The sequence below is a fragment of the Oncorhynchus nerka genome, unplaced genomic scaffold (genome assembly GCF_034236695.1).
Source record: "Oncorhynchus nerka isolate Pitt River unplaced genomic scaffold, Oner_Uvic_2.0 unplaced_scaffold_949, whole genome shotgun sequence".
In the NCBI taxonomy this organism is placed as follows: Eukaryota; Metazoa; Chordata; class Actinopteri; order Salmoniformes; family Salmonidae; genus Oncorhynchus; species Oncorhynchus nerka.
Window position 1 is genome coordinate 79,112 of NW_027040361.1, and position 19,840 is coordinate 98,951.

General features: G+C 45.1%; 1 protein-coding gene and 1 long non-coding RNA gene across 2 annotated transcripts; both read left to right on the forward strand.

The window, feature by feature from the left end:
- The first annotated feature begins 7,644 nt into the window (after positions 1 to 7,644).
- Positions 7,645 to 9,119, forward strand: LOC135570658 (uncharacterized). The gene is made up of 3 exons (XR_010463560.1): positions 7,645 to 7,889; positions 8,549 to 8,633; positions 9,106 to 9,119. It is a non-coding gene; the product is annotated as an uncharacterized LOC135570658 (long non-coding RNA).
- Positions 9,120 to 10,690: 1,571 nt separating this feature from the next.
- LOC135570656 (transcription initiation factor TFIID subunit 3-like) lies at positions 10,691 to 13,163 on the forward strand. The gene is made up of 5 exons (XM_065016610.1): positions 10,691 to 11,187; positions 11,264 to 11,728; positions 11,948 to 12,097; positions 12,297 to 12,440; positions 13,040 to 13,163. The coding sequence occupies exons 1-5, from the start codon at positions 10,691 to 10,693 to the stop codon at positions 13,071 to 13,073; spliced, it is 1,290 nt and encodes a 429-aa protein (XP_064872682.1). The 3' UTR covers positions 13,074 to 13,163.
- Positions 13,164 to 19,840: the final 6,677 nt, after the last annotated feature.

Genomic DNA, 19,840 nt, shown 5'->3' on the forward strand with positions numbered 1-19,840 from the left:
CGCATATGTTCAATTGGTCGGATTACCAGAATATAGTTCATTTCCCCCCACCTTCTGATGTTCCCAGAATCTCTATGTTAACCAAAGGGGATTGCAAATGTAACATCAGTACGGTAGAGAGAGGAAAAAGGGGGAAGAAGTATTTATGACTGTCATAAACCTATCCCCAGGCCAACGTCATGACAGTTAGCAGTAAAACCTTGAAATTAGCCTTTGCCTTAACAGGAAGCCAGTGTAGGGAGGCTAGCACTGGAGTGATATGATCAAATATTTTGGTTCTAGTGAAGATTCTAGCAGCCGTGTTTAGCACTAACTGAAGTTTATTTTGTGCTTTATCCGGGTAGCCGGAAAGTAGAGCATTGCAGTAGTTTAACCTAGAAGTGACAAAAGCATGGATTAACTTTTCTGCATCATTTTTGGACAGAAAGTTTCTGATTTTTGCAATTTTACGTAGATGAAAAAAAGCTGTCCTTGAAACAGTCTTGATATATTCGTCAAAAAAGAGATCAGGGTCCAGAGTAATGCCGAGGTCCTTCACAGTTTTATTTGAGAGGACTGTACAACCATCAAAATTAATTGTCAGATTCAACAGAAGATCTCTTTGTTTCTTGGGACCTAGAACTAGCATATCTGTTTTGTCCGAGTTTAAAAGTAGAACATTTGCCGCAATCCACTTCCATATGTCTGAAACACAGGCTTCCAGGGAGGGCAATTTTGGGGCTTCACCATGTTTCATCGAAAATACAGCTGTTTGTCGTCTGCATAGCAGTGAAAGTTAACATTATGTTTCCGAATGACATCACTAAGATGTAAAATATATAGTGAAAACAATAGTGGTCCTAAAATAGAGCCTTGAGGAACATCGAAATTTACAGTTGATTTGTCAGAGGACAAACCATCTACAGAGACAAACTGATATCTTTCTGACAGATAAAATCTAAACCAGGCCAACTTATTAATGTTAAGAGACCAAGAAAATATAGAAATAAATCTCCAAACCACAGGTTAGTATTCTGCAAAGGATATTCAAGGATTTTCCAGCATGTTGACAAGAGGCAAAAAAATAAATATGACAATCAAATATGGCATTGACATATCAAAGATATGTCTGTGTAGACCAATTTGGGTTTTCAATCTCTCCAAAAGAAAGTAGTGATCGATGGTATCAAAAGCAGCACTACGGTCTAGGAGCACATTTACATTACATTACATTTAAGTCATTTAGCAGACGCTCTTATCCAGAGCGACTTACAAATTGGTGCATTCACCTTATGACATCCAGTGGAACAGCCACTTTACAATAGTGCATCTAAATCTTTTAAGGGGGGGGGGTAAGAAGGATTACTTTATCCTATCCTAGGTATTCCTTAAAGAGGTGGGGGTTTCAGGTGTCTCCGGAAGGTGGTGATTGACTCCGCTGTCCTGGCGTCGTGAGGGAGTTTGTTCCACCATTGGGGGGCCAGAGCAGCGAACAGTTTTGACTGGGCTGAGCGGGAACTGTACTTCCTCAGTGGTAGGGAGGCGAGCAGGCCAGAGGTGGATGAACGCAGTGCCCTTGTTTGGGTGTAGGGCCTGATCAGAGCCTGGAGGTACTGAGGTGCCGTTCCCCTCACAGCTCCGTAGGCAAGCACCATGGTCTTGTAGCGGATGCGAGCTTCAACTGGAAGCCAGTGGAGAGAGTGGAGGAGCGGGGTGACGTGAGAGAACTTGGGAAGGTTGAACACCAGACGGGCTGCGGCGTTCTGGATGAGTTGTAGGGGTTTAATGGCACAGGCAGGGAGCCCAGCCAACAGCGAGTTGCAGTAATCCAGACGGGAGATGACAAATGCCTGGATTAGTACCTGCGCTGCTTCCTGTGTGAGGCAGGGTCGTACTCTGCGGATGTTGTAGAGCATGAACCTACAGGAACGGGCCACCGCCTTGATGTTATTTGAGAACGACAGGGTGTTGTCCAGGATCACGCCAAGGTTCTTAGCGCTCTGGGAGGAGGACACAATGGAGTTGTCAACCGTGATGGCGAGATCATGGAACGGGCAGTCCTTCCCCGGGAGGAAGAGCAGCTCCGTCTTGCCGAGGTTCAGCTTGAGGTGGTGATCCGTCATCCACACTGATATGTCTGCCAGACATGCAGAGATGCGATTCGCCACCTGGTCATCAGAAGGAGGAAAGGAGAAGATTAATTGTGTGTCGTCTGCATAGCAATGATAGGGAGAGACCATGTGAGGTTATGACAGAGCCAAGTGACTTGGTGTATAGCGAGAATAGGAGAGGGCCTAGAACAGAGCCTGGGGGACACCAGTGGTGAGAGCACGTGGTGAGGAGACAGATTCTCGCCACGCCACCTGGTAGGAGCGACCTGTCAGGTAGGACGCAACTAAGCGTGGGCCACCGGAGATGCCCAACTCGGAGAGGGTGGAGAGGAGGATCTGATGGTTCACAGTATCGAAGGCAGCCGATAGGTCTAGAAGGATGAGAGCAGAGGAGAGAGAGTTAGCTTTAGCAGTGCGGAGCGCTCCGTGATACAGAGAAGAGCAGTCTCAGTTGAATGACTAGTCTTGAAACCTGACTGATTTGGATCAAGAAGGTCATTCTGAGAGAGATAGCGGGAGAGCTGGCCAAGGACGGTACGTTCAAGAGTTTTGGAGAGAAAAGAAAGAAGGGATACTGGTCTGTAGTTGTTGACATCGGAGGGATCGAGTGTAGGTTTTTTCAGAAGGGGTGCAACTCTCGCTTCTCTTGAAGACGGAAGGGGACGTAGCCAGCGGTCAGGGATGAGTTGATGAGCGAGGTGAGGTAAGGGAGAAGGTCTCCGGAAATGGTCTGGAGAAGAGAGGAGGGGATAGGGTCAAGCGGGCAGGTTGTTGGGCGGTCACATTGCCACAAGACGCGAGATTTCATCTGGAGAGAGAGGGGAGAAAGAGGTCAGAGCACAGGGTAGGGCAGTGTGAGCAGAACTAGCGGTGTCGCTTTGACTTAGCAAACGAGGATCGGATGTCGTCGACCTTCTTTTCAAAATGGTTGACGGTCATCTGCAGAGAGGAGGAGGAGGGGGAGGAGGATTCAGGAGGGAGGAGAAGGTGGCAAAGAGCTTCCTAGGGTTAGAGGCAGATGCTTGGAATTTAGAGTGGTAGAAAGTGGCTTTAGCAGCAGAGACAGAAGAGGAAAATGTAGAGAGGAGGGAGTGAAAGGCTGCCAGGTCCGCAGTGAGGCGAGTTTTCCTCCATTTCCGCTCGGCTGCCCGGAGCCCTGTTCTGTGAGCTCGCAATGAGTCGTCGAGCCACGGAGCGGGAGGGGAGGACCGAGCCGGCCTGGAGGATAGGGGACATAGAGAGTCAAAGGATGCAGAAAGGGAGGAGAGGAGGGTTGAGGAGGCAGAATCAGGAGATAGGTTGGAGAAGGTTTGAGCAGAGGGAAGAGATGATAGGATGGAAGAGGAGAGAGTAGCGGGGGAGAGAGAGCGAAGGTTGGGACGGCGCGATACCATCCGAGTAGGGGCAGTGTGGGAAGTGTTGGATGAGAGCGAGAGGGAAAAGGATACAAGGTAGTGGTCGGAGACTTGGAGGGGAGTTGCAATGAGGTTAGTGGAAGAACAGCATCTAGTAAAGATGAGGTCGGCGTATTGCCTGCCTTGTGAGTAGGGGGGGAAGGTGAGAGGGTGAGGTCAAAAGAGGAGAGGAGTGGAAAGAAAGAGGCAGAGAGGAAATGAGTCAAAGGTAGACGTGGGGAGGTTAAAGTCGCCCAGAACTGTGAGAGGTGAGCCGTCCTCAGGAAAGGAGCTTATCAAGGCATCAAGCTCATTGATGAACTCTCCGAGGGAACCTGGAGGGCGATAAATGATAAGGATGTTAAGCTTGAAAGGGCTGGTAACTGTGACAGCATGGAATTCAAAGGAGGCGATAGACAGATGGGTAAGGGGAGAAAGAGAGAATGACCACTTGGGAGAGATGAGAATCCCGGTGCCACCACCCCGCTGACCAGAAGCTCTCGGGTGTGCGAGAACACGTGGGCGGACGAAGAGAGAGCAGTAGGAGTAGCAGTGTTATCTGTGGTGATCCATGTTTCCGTCAGTGCCAAGAAGTCGAGGGACTGAGGGAGGCATAGGCTGAGATGAACTCTGCCTTGTTGGCCGCAGATCGGCAGTTCCAGAGGCTACCGGAGACCTGGAACTCCACGTGGGTCGTGCGCGCTGGGACCACCAGATTAGGTGGCCGCGGCCACGCGGTGTGGGAGCGTTTGTATGGTCTGTGCAGAGAGGAGAGAACAGGGATAGACAGACACATAGTTGACAGGCTACAGAAGAGGCTACGCTAATGCAAAGGAGATTGGAATGACAAGTGGACTACACGTCTCGAATGTTCAGAAAGTTAAGCTTACGTAGCAAGAATCTTATTGACTAAGATGATTAAAATGATACAGTACTGCTGAAGTAGGCTAGCTGGCAGTGGCTACGTTGTTTGACTTTGTAGGCTAGCTGGCAGTGGCTGCGTTGTTGACACTACACTAATCAAGTCGTTCCGTTGAGTGTAATAGTTTCTACAGTGTTGATTACGTTACGTTGCGTTAAAAGAACGACAATAGCTGGCTAGCTAACCTAGAAAATCGCTCTAGACTACACAATTATCTTTGATACAAAGACGGCTATGTAGCTAGCTATGTAGCTAGCTACGATCAAACAAATCAAACCGTTGTACTGTAATGAAATGAAATGAAAATGTGATACTACCTGTGGAGCGAAGCGGAATGCGACCGGGTTGTTGAGTGCGGAAGTTCTATTCGGTAGACGTTGGCAGAGCCTCGATCTGAAGCAATTAAAAGGTCATTTACCACCTTCACAAGTGCAGTCACAGTGCTATGATGGGGTCTAAAACCAGACTGAATCGTTTAGCATACATTGTTTGTCTTCAGGAAGCCAGTGAGTTGCTGCGCAACAGCTTTTTCAATTTTTTTAGGAGAGGAATGGGAGATTAGATATAGGTCGACAGTTTTTTATATTTTCTGGGTCAAGGTTTGGCTTTTTCAAGAGAAGCTTTATTACTGCCACTTTTAGTGAGTTTGGTACACATCCGGTGGATAGAGAGCCGTTTATTATGTTCAACATAGGAGGGCCAAGCACAGGAAGCAGCTCTTTCAATAGTTTAGTTGGAATAGGGTCCATCCAGTATGCAGCTTGAAGGTTTAGAGGCCATGATTATTTTCATCATTGTGTCAAGAGATATAGTGCTAAAACACTTGAGTGTCTCCCTTGATCCTCGGTCCTGGCAGAGTTGTGCAGACTCAGGACACCTGAGCGTTGGAGGAATATGCAGGTTTAAAGAGGAGGCCGTAATTTGCTTTCTAATGATCATGAGCTTTTCCTCAAAGAAGTTTGTGAACTTATCACTGCTGAAGTGAAAGCCATTCTCTTTTGGGAATGCTGCTTTTTAGTTAGCTTTGCGACAGTATCAAAAATACATTTTGGATTGTTCTTATTTTCCTCAATTAAATTGGAAAAATAGGATGATTGAGCAGCAGTGAGGGCTCTTCGGTACTGCACGGTACTGTCTTTCCAAGCTAGTCGGAAGACTTCCAGTTTGGTGTAGCAGCAGTGAGGGCTCTTCGATACTGCACGGTACTGTCTTTCAAAGCTAGTGGGAAGACTTCCAGTTTGGTGTAGCGCCATTTCTGTTTCAATTTTCTGGAAGCTTCCTTCAGAGCTCGCTATTTTCTGGATACCAGGGAGCTAGTGTCTTATGACAAATGTTTTTTGTTTTTAGGGGTGCGACTGCATCTAGAGTATTGCGCAAGGTTAAATTGAGTTCCTCAGTTAGGTGGTTAACTGTTTTTTTTACTCTGACATCCTCGGGTAGGCAGAGGGAGTCTGGAGGAGCATCTGGGAATCTTTGGGTTGTCCAAGTATTTATAGCACGACTTTTGATGATCCTTGGTTGGGGGTCTGAGCAGATTATTTGTTGCGATTGCAAACATAATAAAATGGTGGTCCGATAGTTCAGGATTATGAGGAAAAACATCAAGATCCGCAACATTTATTTCACGGGACAAAACTAGGTCCAGAGTATGACTGTGTTTGTGAGTAGGTCAGGAGACATGTTGGACAAAACCCACTGAGTCGATGATGGTCCGAAAGCCTTTTGGAGTGGGTCTGTGGACTTTTAAAAATAAAACAGATAGCGATAAAGAACAGATGTAGATATAGAACAAATATATATATTTTTTTTAACCTTTATTTAACTAGGCAAGTCAGTTAAGAACAAATTTTTATTTTCAATGACAGCCTAGGAACAGTAGGTTAACTAACTGCCTGTTCAGGGGCAGAACGACAGATTTGTACCTTGTCAGCTCAGGGATTTGAACTTGCAACCTTTCAGTTACTAGTCCAACACTCTAACCACTAGGCTATCCTGATATAGAATAGATATAAAACAGATAGAGATAAAGACCAGATATAGAACAGATAGAAATATAGAACAGATAGAGATATAGAACAGATAGAGATAAGGAACAAATAGAGATATAGAACAGATAGAGATATAGAACAGATAGAGATATAGAACAGATAAAGATAAGGAACAGATAGAGATATAGAACAGATAGAGATATAGAACAGATATAAAACAGATAGAGATATAGAACAGATATAGAACAGATATAGATAAGGAACAAATAGAGATATAGAACAGATAAAGATAAGGAACAAATAGAGATATAGAACATATAGAGATATAGAACATATAGAGATATAGAACAGATATAAAACAGATAGAGATATAGGACAGATATAGATATTTTCTTATTTTTTTGTATTTAGTAAATACTTCAAACTTATTTTTCTTCAAACTGCATTGTTGGTTATGGGCTTGTACTTACGCATTTCACTGTAAGGTCTACCTACACCAGTTGTATTCGGCGACTGTGACAAATACAATTTGATTTGACTTGGTGGTGCACATGTAGCCTATTGCTTGTTTTAGAGAAATGTCATCTTCGAATATTGCAAGGGCTTTCATTGTCTGCTATATGCGTTGACCAACGGAGGGCCTCCCCTCTGACACTGGTTCGTCTCTTAGTTTCAATGTACTAACTGAAATTGTTCCTGGCTACTGTGCTTCTGCTTGCTATTTGGAGTACTGGGATTATGCTACTGTAGAAGTAATTCCTGCTGATGTAAAAAGGCCCTTGTTGCTTGAATAATGATCAACACTGTACGCTGTACTCCACGCAATGTTGACGCCTGTTGCGTGAGCCATTGTAAACACGAGGCATGTGACACCAACGTCTCTTGCCCGAGTAGCCACAAAAATAACAATGAGACAGATATTTCACCAGATGTGTAAATGTGAAGCATCCGCTTTGCATTTCCAATCACTACCAACTATGGTGGAGAAAGGAAGCCCAGTGGCCGGCAGTGGAGAAGATAGATTTTGACCGATATTCTAGAAATGTTCTCTTCGATTAAACATTTAAATACATTTGTCTGTTCCCAAACTAGAATGTGTAAACTTTACCCTCTGTCAAAGTTTTTGTAATCGTGTTGTTTAGAAGGAGTGCTCGGGCGAATTTAGTTTTGTACACGCGCACTTCACAAAGTAGGAGTTCCCCAACGGAAATATGTAAATTACATGCAGGAACGAGCAAATGGGATCTTCCTAGCTCGTTCTTGGCTCTGCCCTCCTCCTTGCTTGTTCTGTCCACTATGACCCATGAGCTCCCATTGGAAACGACACGCGGTGATCTATCTTGGGTTAGTTATTAAAATCTTCGGAGTAGCTTGCAGGAGGCAGGGGCGAATGGCGGCGGTGCGCAGCGAGGAAGTGGCGGGGATTTAGCTAAAACACTGTGTAAAGCTACTAGAATCGCTCCGGAATGCAGTGGCGTTGACACAGTAGAGGAATGTAAGTGCCATTATACACGAATGTCGCTGTGAATATTGAAACGTCCTCAGTGGAGGCGTCCAATGAGACGAATTAGGGGGCGTGATCAGTGGTGCTAGGTAGTTGCAGGCTACAAACAAACTCGCGGCCTATCATGTTCTCGCTGCTGGATAACTAACTAATATGTACATTTGCTAGCTTCCCTATTTGTTTTTAAACGAGACTATTTGTATAAGCTATGATTTGTTGTGCATGTTGAACTAACTACGTGTATTCTGTGGTTGTACGACCAAGTAGTTAAATATTTTGTTATGGGAATAGTGCTTTTTAAGGAAAGCTTATCATGTCACTGTCAGGCCTGCACTAGTTTGTTTGCCAGCTAGCTAAGTTAGCTACAGTAACTGGTTAGCTGCAGTTACAGGACTAGCCTAGCTAACTTTACAACGAAGGCTGCCATTCATATGGCACACATGCATCCATTGGTAGCATCAATTAGCTAATCATAAAGATGAAGTAGTTTTGGCGCAAATGCATATCTTCGCCCTCAGTAAATTACGTTAAGGTACGCTAGCTAGCTGGATTGTTATGCTAACTGGAAGTAGCTAGCTGCTAACGACCCCGAGCTAGTGCACCAGTCTGCATCTGATTCCTGCCACTCTGATGAAAGTTTTTGGTTTTAGACTCTTTTTAGATATCATAAACGGAGCTAAACACATTGTGTTTGCAGTCCTGTAATGAAGTTATCTGGAGCTGTCAGTCCTGACAGTAAGTATTAATTTATCATTAATTTGCTAGCTAACGTTACCTAGCTAGCAACGTCATATAATATAGCAAGGTAGCCTGGCTAGCTAACTGATGTTCTTCTGAAATATTTTTCGTTTATTAGATCCTCATTAGCTGCTGAATGAGCAATAGCTATCTACTATTTCAGCCATTCTTTGTCTGCCCCAAATGTCCAACACAAGTCCAGTGTCATCCACCATTGATTGTTATTGAATAAGGGTAGTTAACTTTAGCTTGTCAATGTTGCATTTGCTGCACGGGAACTGTTTTTAGAAATGTCATGAAAGTTAATGTACTAGCTATCTTGTCTACATGGCTGTCGACTCCTTCTGTATAGGGGACCTATTTGATATGGAGTGTCTGAAGATTGAAATAGATTGTTCTGAATCTGAGCCATCTCTGTTGTCTGTACTGTAGCCTATGTTATTAATACCCTATCCTCTTATTCCTGCAGAGCTGACAGGAAGGAACAGCATTCATGGATGTAGTGGACACTTTCAACCATTTGATTCCCAGTGACCAGTTGATGACTCCATGCTGATAGGGCAGAACTTGGAATGTGAAGCGAGTAATGACTTTGGAACAGGTGTCACCAGCTGGGAGACTCACTGAGGAACATGCTTAGTGATAAAGATCCATGTTTGGATCTGCAAGTTCACACTTCAATATCTTAGATAATGAAGACGCCAACTTCCAGATCGCCGAAGCAACAGGTATTTGTAGTGAGAATTACTTTGTACGACTTCAATTGACAGTACAAGCTATGTCGACGGGTGTTTATAGAAACCACTATTTGTAACTACTGATGTTTGTTAATTCTTCTAAAATAAATCTAAGTTATTTAATCTCTAATCTTCTCTCCCCCAGTAGTTGCAGATGTTGATGTTGGTGCAACAGAGGGCATCCCCGTACCGCTGGTGGTGGGTTGGCTGGTACAGAGATCCAGTCAAACGGTCTGTTGGCAGACCCAGGAAATACGCATTAGGAGTTACCCCAGGTTAGCAACAATTCCGTTTTACAATGGAGTGTATTTTATGTATATATTATTTTTGTGCTGTTATGTAGTGACAGGCAAGTGGTTGAAACAGTTTGAAGGGTTGGATTGGGGAGACGGGCAGGTGGGAGAAACAGTTTGAAGGGTTGGAGCGGGGAGACAGGCAGGTGGGAGAAACAGTTTGAAGGGTTGGAGCGGGAGACAGGCAGGTGGGAGAAACAGTTTGAAGGGTTGGATTGGGGAGACGGGCAGGTGGGAGAAACATTTTGAAGGGTTGGAGCGGAGACAGGCAGGTGGGAGAAACAGTTTGAAGGGTTGGAGCGGGAGACAGGCAGGTGGGAGAAACAGTTTGAAGGGTTGGAGCGGGGAGACAGGCAGGTGGGAGAAACAGTTTGAAGGGTTGGAGCGGGAGACAGGCAGGTGGGAGAAACAGTTTGAAGGGTTGAGCGGGATTGAACCTTGGTCTCCGGTGGGGAGAGGACTTTATGTCAATAGGACTACACCGGGAGCATTACTGGGATTAACACTAAATACAGCTATTATCATTGACAAGATAGGACACTAAATACAAAGCCATGCAAATTCAAGGTCCCCCCCACGCTTTCATTTTCCTAGTATGAAAAGTTGATGTGCCTAGTTTAGAATTCACTTTGGTTGCCTTATTGCTTCTTTTTATATTGTCAAATGACAAATGTCAGTGTGACTTTAAATTCCAGAGCGAAGTGCAGGCAGAGGGTCTTCAAACAACAAAAAGCCACCCAGGAAAACCTGGGAGACCTAGAAAGAAGTCCACTCTGAGTGAGAAGATCACTACTGCTGATGAATTAAGGAGAGAGCTTCACCTGGGTGGCGGCAGGGTGAATATCAACGACCTTGACTTGGGCTCGTCGATGAACCCCGTCGTTGTGTTACAGAGGTTGACGGTCACTTTCGGGGGTTTCAAAATCGAGCCCCGGGACCCTCCTTTACCGCTTTCACATCAGCTGAAAACACTGACGAATGTTATGAGGATGGCTCGCTGTACGGTGAAGGGATGGAATACACTATGGTACAAGAGGAACCGTTACACATACAGAATCCCACTGCAGGGAGTGGAGGGGGCGTGGGTGCTGCTCAGCTCTTCGTGAAGTACTGTGCTGACGACTTGCCCCTAGGGCTCGGACCTTACGTCAACCCCAATGACGTTCAGGCCTCCAACGGGGCGCTTCCAGGTAGTCCTTGCTTGGTCGAGACCAAACTCCACGACCAAAGTGATTCTCAGAAGCATGATTCAGCGGAGGTGAGGAAAGATGCCGGCATCAAGAAAGCAGCGCAGCAGCACCTGCCAAACAGCAAAGTTCCTACCACTAATAATCCAGCCAAAAAGCAGCAGCCTAAGCTGAAGCTGTCAGCACTGTCCTCCGCTAAGAACAAGCACCTGTTAGCTGGTAAGGGGCCCAAAGGAACCCAACAACACGCCCTAGGGAAGAAGCTCCACCAGAGAGGCAACATGCACAAGATGGACGAAATGAAAGCCAAACAAGTCATCGTGTCCTTGAAAAGGCGAGGTGAATTCAACCCAGCTCAACCCGGCCCTAAGATTCAGAGGACGCAGGACGGACGTCCTGTGAAACTAAAGCAGAGATTACCTGACGTGGCCGCGGCGGTCCGGTCAAAAACACTGCCTGGAAAGCGTCCTTCCTGGTATGTCGCCGGGGCGACGATTACAACCAAACCGTCTAACTCACGTGGCCGACACCCAACCACAACCCCAGTTTGGCTGGACACCATGTAAACGTGCCAATCCTCAGAAGGAGACATCGGAGGAGGAGAAGGAGGAGGAGCAAGACGAGCCTAAAGTGAAGAAGCCAGACAAGAGTCTTCAGAAACAGAGAAGCAGGAACGTCAGCAGAAGCATCTCCGTGGAGGAACCACAGCTCTTCATCCCCGACAACGCTCCTGCCGTCGTGAAGAAGGAAACCAGTGAAGAAGAACAGGCTAAAGAATCTGGGAAGGGACCAGACAAGGAACCTGCAAATAGTGAGACCGTTGTGTGGGATCCAAACAAGAACTGTGGATTGTGCAATAAACCACATAGTAACAAGTAAGAATTATGTTCTTTGCGCCAAAGTGATTAGAGCTGAATATACAATGTAGTACTTAAGCAACATTGTAAACCTGTTATTACTAAGTTGTTACATCTTGGGCTAAATTACCACAATGAACAAGTAGGATATTCCCTGGGAAGTGAGCTTGTGTTCTTCTAAACAGGTTTGTTTTGTGCATCCGTGTCTGTTTGTCCGTCTGTTTTTGTTCTGTTCAGGTTCATGGTGGGCTGTGGGCACTGTGATGACTGGTTCCATGGGGACTGTGTTGGTCTGGACCTGGCCAAGGTGAAGCAGATGGAAGGGGGGGGGACCAGGAGTATGTCTGTCTGCAGTGCTGTACCAAGGACCAGTACACCACCACCAAGGTCTGTTCATCGATTTCTACTGCACTAGGAATAGGTTTAGATCTTAATGGACTTTTTAATGGAGAAGGGAGTGTGTTTCTCTGAAGTGCTGCAAGGTCAATGGATTGATTTTTAAGTTGCACTATCTCAAAGTTTATTTGAACTTGTGGTTAAATATAATAATAACATTTCATGTTATTTATCTTCTTCTCATCATTAGGAGCCAGGCGGTGCTGTGCAGGGGGGAGGCCAGGGCAGAGGGACAGCAGAAGCCCTCTGAGACCCAGGACAACAAGATGGCCGCCAAGCAGAAACAGCCGTCCCCACATCCTGTCACCTCCGGGGAGTCAGGCCCTTCAGAAAGGTAAGGTTCACTCTGCTAGTAGCCTGCAATGCATGCTTTAATTATCATTCATTTTTTTGTAAATTTAATGTAGGCCTGAATACCGGATTAGAATATTATAATAATCTTAAATGCAGCTGTAGCATCGGATTACCATCGGGTCAGTGCATATTTATGATATTAAAGCCTATGAGAAGAGTTTGGATGATAAACCTTTATATGCATATTATCTGTTGTCAAAATCTTAAATTCAACACCCAAATGTTTTAGGCGCATAATCTTCAACAAGCCCTACCATTGACTAAATGTAGTGGTGCAGATTTTGTCCTCCTCAGTTTATTCAGTTGATATGTATGAAAGCCAGTGTTGGCACTACTCAAGGGTTGGTTGACCTCTTTTCACTTCCTCTTTATTCCCTGCATTTGTACACATGGATGGAAGGGTGTTAGGTTACCATGGTGATTCTATTCAACGTCTGACATTTTAAAATGGTGGTTATGTTTCAGCACCACGATGCACAACCCCTGCCCAACGAAAAACAATCATTTTATATACAATTGAATTTGTAAGATCATTTAAAATCTCACTGAGGCGATATGCTGTGTCTCACTCTGTAACAGGACTCTGTGGAAAGAAGACAGTCGACTGAAGTAAAAGATTCTACGCAGAAATCAGGTGTGTTGTGTGCTTCTACATTCTGCTGTCCATGTCCCTCACAGGAGTCGTGCTCAGTAGGCATGAAACTGTAAAAGGGGAGGGAATATATTAATTTGTCCAATAAGAAATGCTTGTTTTCAATTGAAAAAAAAACACATTTTAAAATGTTGTACTACAAGGTGCCCTAATGAACATGCCCTACTCTGCGACGTCTCCTACTCTCTGTGGCTGTGTCCGTTGAGTGTCAGTCAAACAGGAGACCAAGAGGCCCAAGGTGTCGTCTCCTCCTCTAAGAAACCGGTGTCTGTTGACCAGATCAGACGGAGCGTCCGTGATTTACCCAAAGGACATCCTCCTGAAGAGGTCATTAAACATGTTATAACAGTAACTTAACAACAATCTGTTTCTGTCTAATAACCATTATAACAGTCTGATGATGCACTGCATGGCCAAATGTATGTGGACACCTGCTTGTCGAACATCTCATTCAAAATCATGGTCATTAATATGGAGTTGGGCACCCCTTTGCTGCTGTAACAGCCTCCACTCTTCTGGGAATGCTTTCCACTAGATGTTGTAACATTGCTGTGGGGACTAAAGCCACAAAAGCTTTAGAGATGTCGGGCACTGATGTTGGGCGATTAGGCCTGGCTCGCTGTCGGCATGCCCAATCATCCCCAAGTTGTTCGATGGATTTGAGGTCAGGCTCTGTGCAGGCCAGTCATGTTCTACCACACTGATCTCGACAAACCATTCGTGTATGGACCTCACTTTGTGCACGGGGCATTGTCATGCTGAAACAGGAAAGTGCCTTCCCAAACTGTTGCCACAAATTTGGAAGCACAGAATCGTCTAGAATGTCATTGTATGCTGTAGTGCTCAGCCATGGAAACTCATTTCATGAAGCTCCCGACGAACAGTTCTTGTGCTGACGTTGCTTCCAGAGGCAGTTTGTAACTTGGTAGTGATTGTTGCAACCGAGACACGATTTTTACGCCGCTTCAGCCCTCGGCGGTCCAATTCTGTGAGCTTGTGTGGTCTATGACTGCAGCTGAGCCGTTGTTGCTCTAGACGTTTCCACTTCACAATAACCGCACGGACAGTTGACCGGGCAGCTCTAGCTGGGCAGAACTTGACTGACTTGTTGAAAAGGTGGCATCCTCTGACGGTCCCATGTTGAAGGTCACTGAGCTCTTCAGTAAGGCCATTCTGATGCCAGTGTTTTCCTGTGGAGATTGCATGGCTGTGCAACAGGTTTGGCTGAATGGCAATCTGTTAATTTGAAGGGGTGTCCACATACTTTTAGCCATGTAGTGTATCTGCCTGTAGAGAAGGGTGGTGACCCTCTATTTTCCTCCTGTGTAATCTCTATTGTGCCCTACATTGTCTCAGGCTGAAGGAGTCTGATTTCCAGGCGTCACCAGAGGCTGCTGAGGTGGCTAAGAAGACTGAGAGAGAGCTGTTTGCCTTCTACAGAGAGCTGACCAAATACAAGAGCAAGTACCGGAGCTTGATGTTAACCTCAAAGACACCAAAACAATGTAAGTCATGTTAACAAATTTGAGGCAATGAATTCCTTTTAGACATACTGACTTCTTTGATGCTGACATTTTGATGGATATTATACTGCATTTTGTCCTGCAGCTTGTAGTAGGTACTTGGTCTCGAAATGATATGCTAACGCAACTACATGAACGATATACAACGCAAAACATGATCTAAAATACATTTTGATATCAGTTCATCTAGCTATGTGACTTTATAACTTGAGTATAAATGACTATAACTTGTGTATTTCAGGTGTTATTCAAGAGGGTTCTGAAAGGGGAGATTTCTCCTGGCACTTTGATAAGGATGAGTCCTGAGGAACTGGCCTCAAAGGAGCTGGCTGCATGGAGACAGAGAGAGAATCGACACGTACGCAACACTAAAACACACTGCCTGTCCTCCTCCAACACTAAAACACACCGCCTGCCTGTCCTCCTCCAACACTAAAACGCACCGCCTGCCTGTCCTCCTCCAACACTAAAACACACTGCCTGCTTGTCCTCCTCCAACACTAAAACACACCGCCTGCCTGTCCTCCTCCAACACTAAAACGCACCGCCTGCCTGTCCTCCTCCAACACTAAAACGCACCGCCTGCCTGTCCTCCTCCAACACTAAAACGCACCGCCTGCCTGTCCTCCAACACTAAAACGCACCGCCTGCCTGTCCTCCCCCAACACTAAAACGCACCGCCTGCCTGTCCTCCTCCAACACTAAAACGCACCGCCTGCCTGTCCTCCTCCAACACTAAAACGCACCGCCTGCCTGTCCTCCCCTCCAACACTAAACGCACCGCCTGCCTGTCCTCCTCCAACACTAAAATGCACCGCCTGGGCCTGTCCCCTCCTTCAACACTCAAACGCACCGCCTGCCTGTCCTCCTCCAACACTAAAACGCACCGCCTGCCTGTCCTCCTCCAACACCAAAACGCACCGCCTGCCTGTCCTCCTCCAACACTAAACGCGCACGCCTGCCTGTCCTCCTCCAACACTAAAACGCACCGCCTGCCTGTCCTCCCAACACTAAAACGCACCGCCTGTCCTCCCCAACACTCAAACGCACCGCCTGCCTTTGTCCTCTCCCCAACACCAAAACGCACCGCCTGCCTGTCCTCCTCCAAAGTATTTGACTAGTTCTGTATGACAGGTTTCAGACAGATTCATCTTAATTCTGGACTAAATAGGACTTTCAGTGGAGAGCCCCTATTGAGTATGGCTTTTATTCCATGACAAGGCTTCATCTCTGTCTGGTAAAGCTGCCCTAAAAACACTGTATAGAAAAGGCATTGTAGAATGAATGTAGCTTACCTATTGGTTCATCTAACACTCCCTGTAAGTTAAACTTAGTCATCATACCAAATCATATTACTTATTGTTGACAAGTTAAAACGGGTTGTGTGACCTGAACTATCAATAATAACCTTTCACCAAAATGACTGTGATCATTGCCTTTCTGTGAGATTCATTCACTAATATGTTCTTGTCCCCCAGGCGATTGAGATGATTGAGAAGGAGCAGAGAGAGCGGAGAGGCGACCCATCACCAAGATCACACACAAAGGAGAGATAGAGATTGAGAGCCAGGAGTCTGGGAAGGCACCAGAAGCCATAGAGCCCTGGTAAGACACAGCTCATGTAAGAAACACCACGCTTCTGTTCAAGTGAGTTCTGGTCCTTTTAAAATGTCTGATTTTATTTTAGGTTGTAGAATAGTTGGTGGTCATAGGTAATGCTGTTACTGTGACCTGTTACCACCTGCTACAGCTCTAGTCAGTCCTTATAAATGTAGAAGCTAAGTTAATAAGGGATGATGACCAGACAGGCCCACATACTGCAGATGTTCTGTTAACACCTTTATGGACCTCCTGGATTATTGTCCTGCAGGATTTAGAGTTGGATATGTCCTCTTCCCAAGAAATAGTTCAGACCTTTTTATTAATTTCTGGGTGAATTTCAATTGTATTTACCAAATTACACATTCCCTGGTCTATCCTTGCCTCCTCCCCAACATGCATCGGAGAGCACAATGAGGAATCAAGGAACACAATTTATCCTGTGTCCATACATTTCTTCTGAACTCTCACTGTCTTGTTTGAACTCTTCCAGCCAGAGCCTGTGGCTGCTTCCAAAGTGACAGAGGAGCCAGTGGAAGTTCCCCAAGAGAAGACGTTGTCGACAAATAACCGAGAGCGTCAATATTTTCCAAGATACAACCAGTCTGCATAAGACTCACCTGTTTGACCTCAACTGTAAGATCTGCACAGGTAGCCCCCTGATTCTGTTCTTTCAGTTTCTGCATTTATTTTGAAGGATAGTGGAAGTACTATAGATATGTGTTTTATGCTTGATCAGATAGAATGGAAGTAGGGGAGATGGATTAGGAGGAGAGAATGAACATGCCAAATGTGCCCCCACAAACTCAGGATTGTGGCTTTAAGTCAAGTCTTACCAGTGGTTTTGTATTGGACTAAATGGAATTGTAATTGGTGAAGGTCGTGATGGCTCCACCTGTGGAGGAGGCTCCTACCAAAGTGGTGAAAGTGGCCACTAGTGTAGTGAGGAGACGGTCTGCTACCAGCACTACAGAGGCAGTGACCAAGAACACACAGTCTACTACCTCCAGCACTACAGAGGGACAGACCACGCAACACACTGTCTGCCACCACTACCTCTACAGAGGAGAGACACCCTCATCTGCTAAGGACGACGACCTTCACCTCAAAGTCCTAGAGGAGAGCCTCCCCTCAGCGCCAAAACCTTCTCCAACTACAAGGAGGTATGTGGATCAATCAGTCAATTACCCAGAACAGTCAATCACCCTGTTTACATCCGCAGATGTTAGTCATTTTCCAGGAACACGGCCTACAACCCAAAGAGAAGGCAAAGCACAGTGGCCATATTGTACTTCATCATTCTCGTCCTTGTGATAGAATCACAAAGGCTATCAATGTAATTGTCATACAAAGTAAAGTGGTGTTGAGTTAGGTACACGGCCATTCTAAATGTATTTAGAAAATATACTGTACCAGTCAGGTTTGACAACCTACTCTTCCAGGGTTTCACTTTTATTTTCTACATTGTATAATAATAGTGAAGACATCAAACTATGTAATAACACATGGAATGATGTTATAACCAAAAAAGGTGTTTAATCAAAATAGATTTTAGATTCTTCAAAGTAGCCACCTTTTGCCTTGACGACAGCTCTGCACACTCTTGGCATTCTCTCAACCAGCTTCACCTTTGAATGCTTTTTCCAACAGTCTTGAAGGAGTTCCTAAGATATGCTGAGCACTTGTTGGCTACTTTTCCTGAACTCCTGCGGTCCAACTCCATCCTGTGGTGCGACCCTGTGGTGCGACAGGTAGAGAGTTGGGCCGGTAACCAAAAGGTTTCTGGATCGAATCCCAGCTGACAAGGTTAAAAACCTGTCGTTCTGCCCCTGAACAAGGCCGTTAACCCACTGTTCCGTCTTTGTAAATAAGACTTTGATCTTAACTGACTTGCCTAGTTAAATAAATAAAAAATCCAACCCATCTCAATTGGGTTGAGGTCGGGTGATTGTGGAGGCCAGATCATCTGATGCAGCACTCCATCACTCTCCTTCTTGGTCAAATAGCCCTTACACAGCCTGGAGATGTGTTGGGTCATTGTCCTGTTGAAAAACAAATGATAGTCCCACTAAGCACAAACCAGATGGGATGGCGTGTCGCTGCAGAATGCTGTGGTAGCCATGCTGGTTAAGTGTTCCTTGAATTCTAAATAAATCACTGACTGCGTCACCAGCAAAGCACCCCCACACCATAACACCACCACCTCCATGCTTCAGTAGGAACCACACATGCGGAGATAATCCGTTCACCGACTCGTCTCACAAAGACATGGTGGTTGAAACCAAACATCTCAAATTTGACTCATCAGACCAAAGGACTAGTGTCCATTTAATAGTGGTTTCTTTGCAGCAATTCGACCACGAAGGCTTGATTCACACAGTCGACGTGTCTGTTACTTGAACTCTGTGGAGCATTTATTTGGGCTGCAGTGAGGCTGGTAACTAATGAGCTTATCCTCTGTAGCAGAGGTAACTTCCTCCTTTCCCTGTGGCCCTCATGAGAGCCAGTTTCATCATAGCACTTGATGTTTTTTGTAACTGCACTTGAAGAAAAGTTTTTGAAATGTTCTGGATTGATTGACCTTCATGTCTTAAAGTCATGATGGACTGTCGTTCCTCTTGCATATTTGAGCTTTTCTTGCCATAATATGGACTTGGTCTTTTACCAAATAGGGCTATCTTCTGTATATACCCCCTACCCTGTCACAACACAACTGATTGGCTCAATTGCATTAAGATGGAAAGAAATTAGACCAATTCACTTTTAACAAGGCACCTGTTAATTGAAATGCATTCCAGGTGACTGACTTCATCGATGAAGCTGGTTGAGAGAATGCCAAGAGGGTGCAAAGCTGTCACAAGGAAGAGGGTGGTCATGCTTTGAATATATTTTTATTTTTATTTTTTGGTGACTACATGATTCCATGTGTTATTTCATAGTTTTGATGTCTTTACTATTATTCTACAAATGTAGAAAATGGCACAAATAAAGAAACCTTGAATGAGAAGTGTCCAAACTTGACTGGTACTGTTTATTATTATTATTAAATGACCAATAAAGCAGAATTAAGTGCAGGGTTATTCTAAAGTTGTTTGTCTTCCTGGCCTCCAGGTCAGTGTCTATGAGTGGCAGAGATGGCGAGGCTTCCCTTCCTGTCCAACCTGCAGCCTCTATGGAGAGGGCTTGTCAACATGCCTGCTGGTGGCCAAGCTCCTCACTAAAGCCTTTCCCTGTATCAGGTGTCCTGACCACCTGACAGAGGTAAAACTGCACACAGATATGTATAAGTGCCTATAAATGTTTATTAATTCATAAAATGCATCATATATTTGTTTTGCTTTTAATGAAATGCAATGCTTTAAATAGTGTAAACATAAATCCTCCAATGCTTATTCATGAAAGTGATCGTGTTACAACACAGCATTTAGATGGCTCTAGTTCTGGAATGCCTTATCTAAATCCCATTTATATTAACAACTCAACAAAACTATCACGCTGAAGGGTAGATGGCATAAACGTAACCACGAGCAAATACTTGATGAATTTATTGTTACAAACCCATTTCAAGGTTGCTAGCCAAGTAGGCTGCTAACATTAGCCCTACCA

Coding starts and splice junctions, on each gene's coding strand:
- LOC135570656 (XM_065016610.1), top strand. CDS start 10,691: ATGGTACAAGAGGAACCGTTACACATACAGAATCCCACTGCAGGGAGT. Junction 11,188..11,263: donor GTCATCGTGTCCTTGAAAAG/GCGAGGTGAATT, acceptor GTGAAACTAAAG/CAGAGATTACCTGACGTGGC. Junction 12,098..12,296: donor ACCAGTACACCACCACCAAG/GTCTGTTCATCG, acceptor TCTCATCATTAG/GAGCCAGGCGGTGCTGTGCA.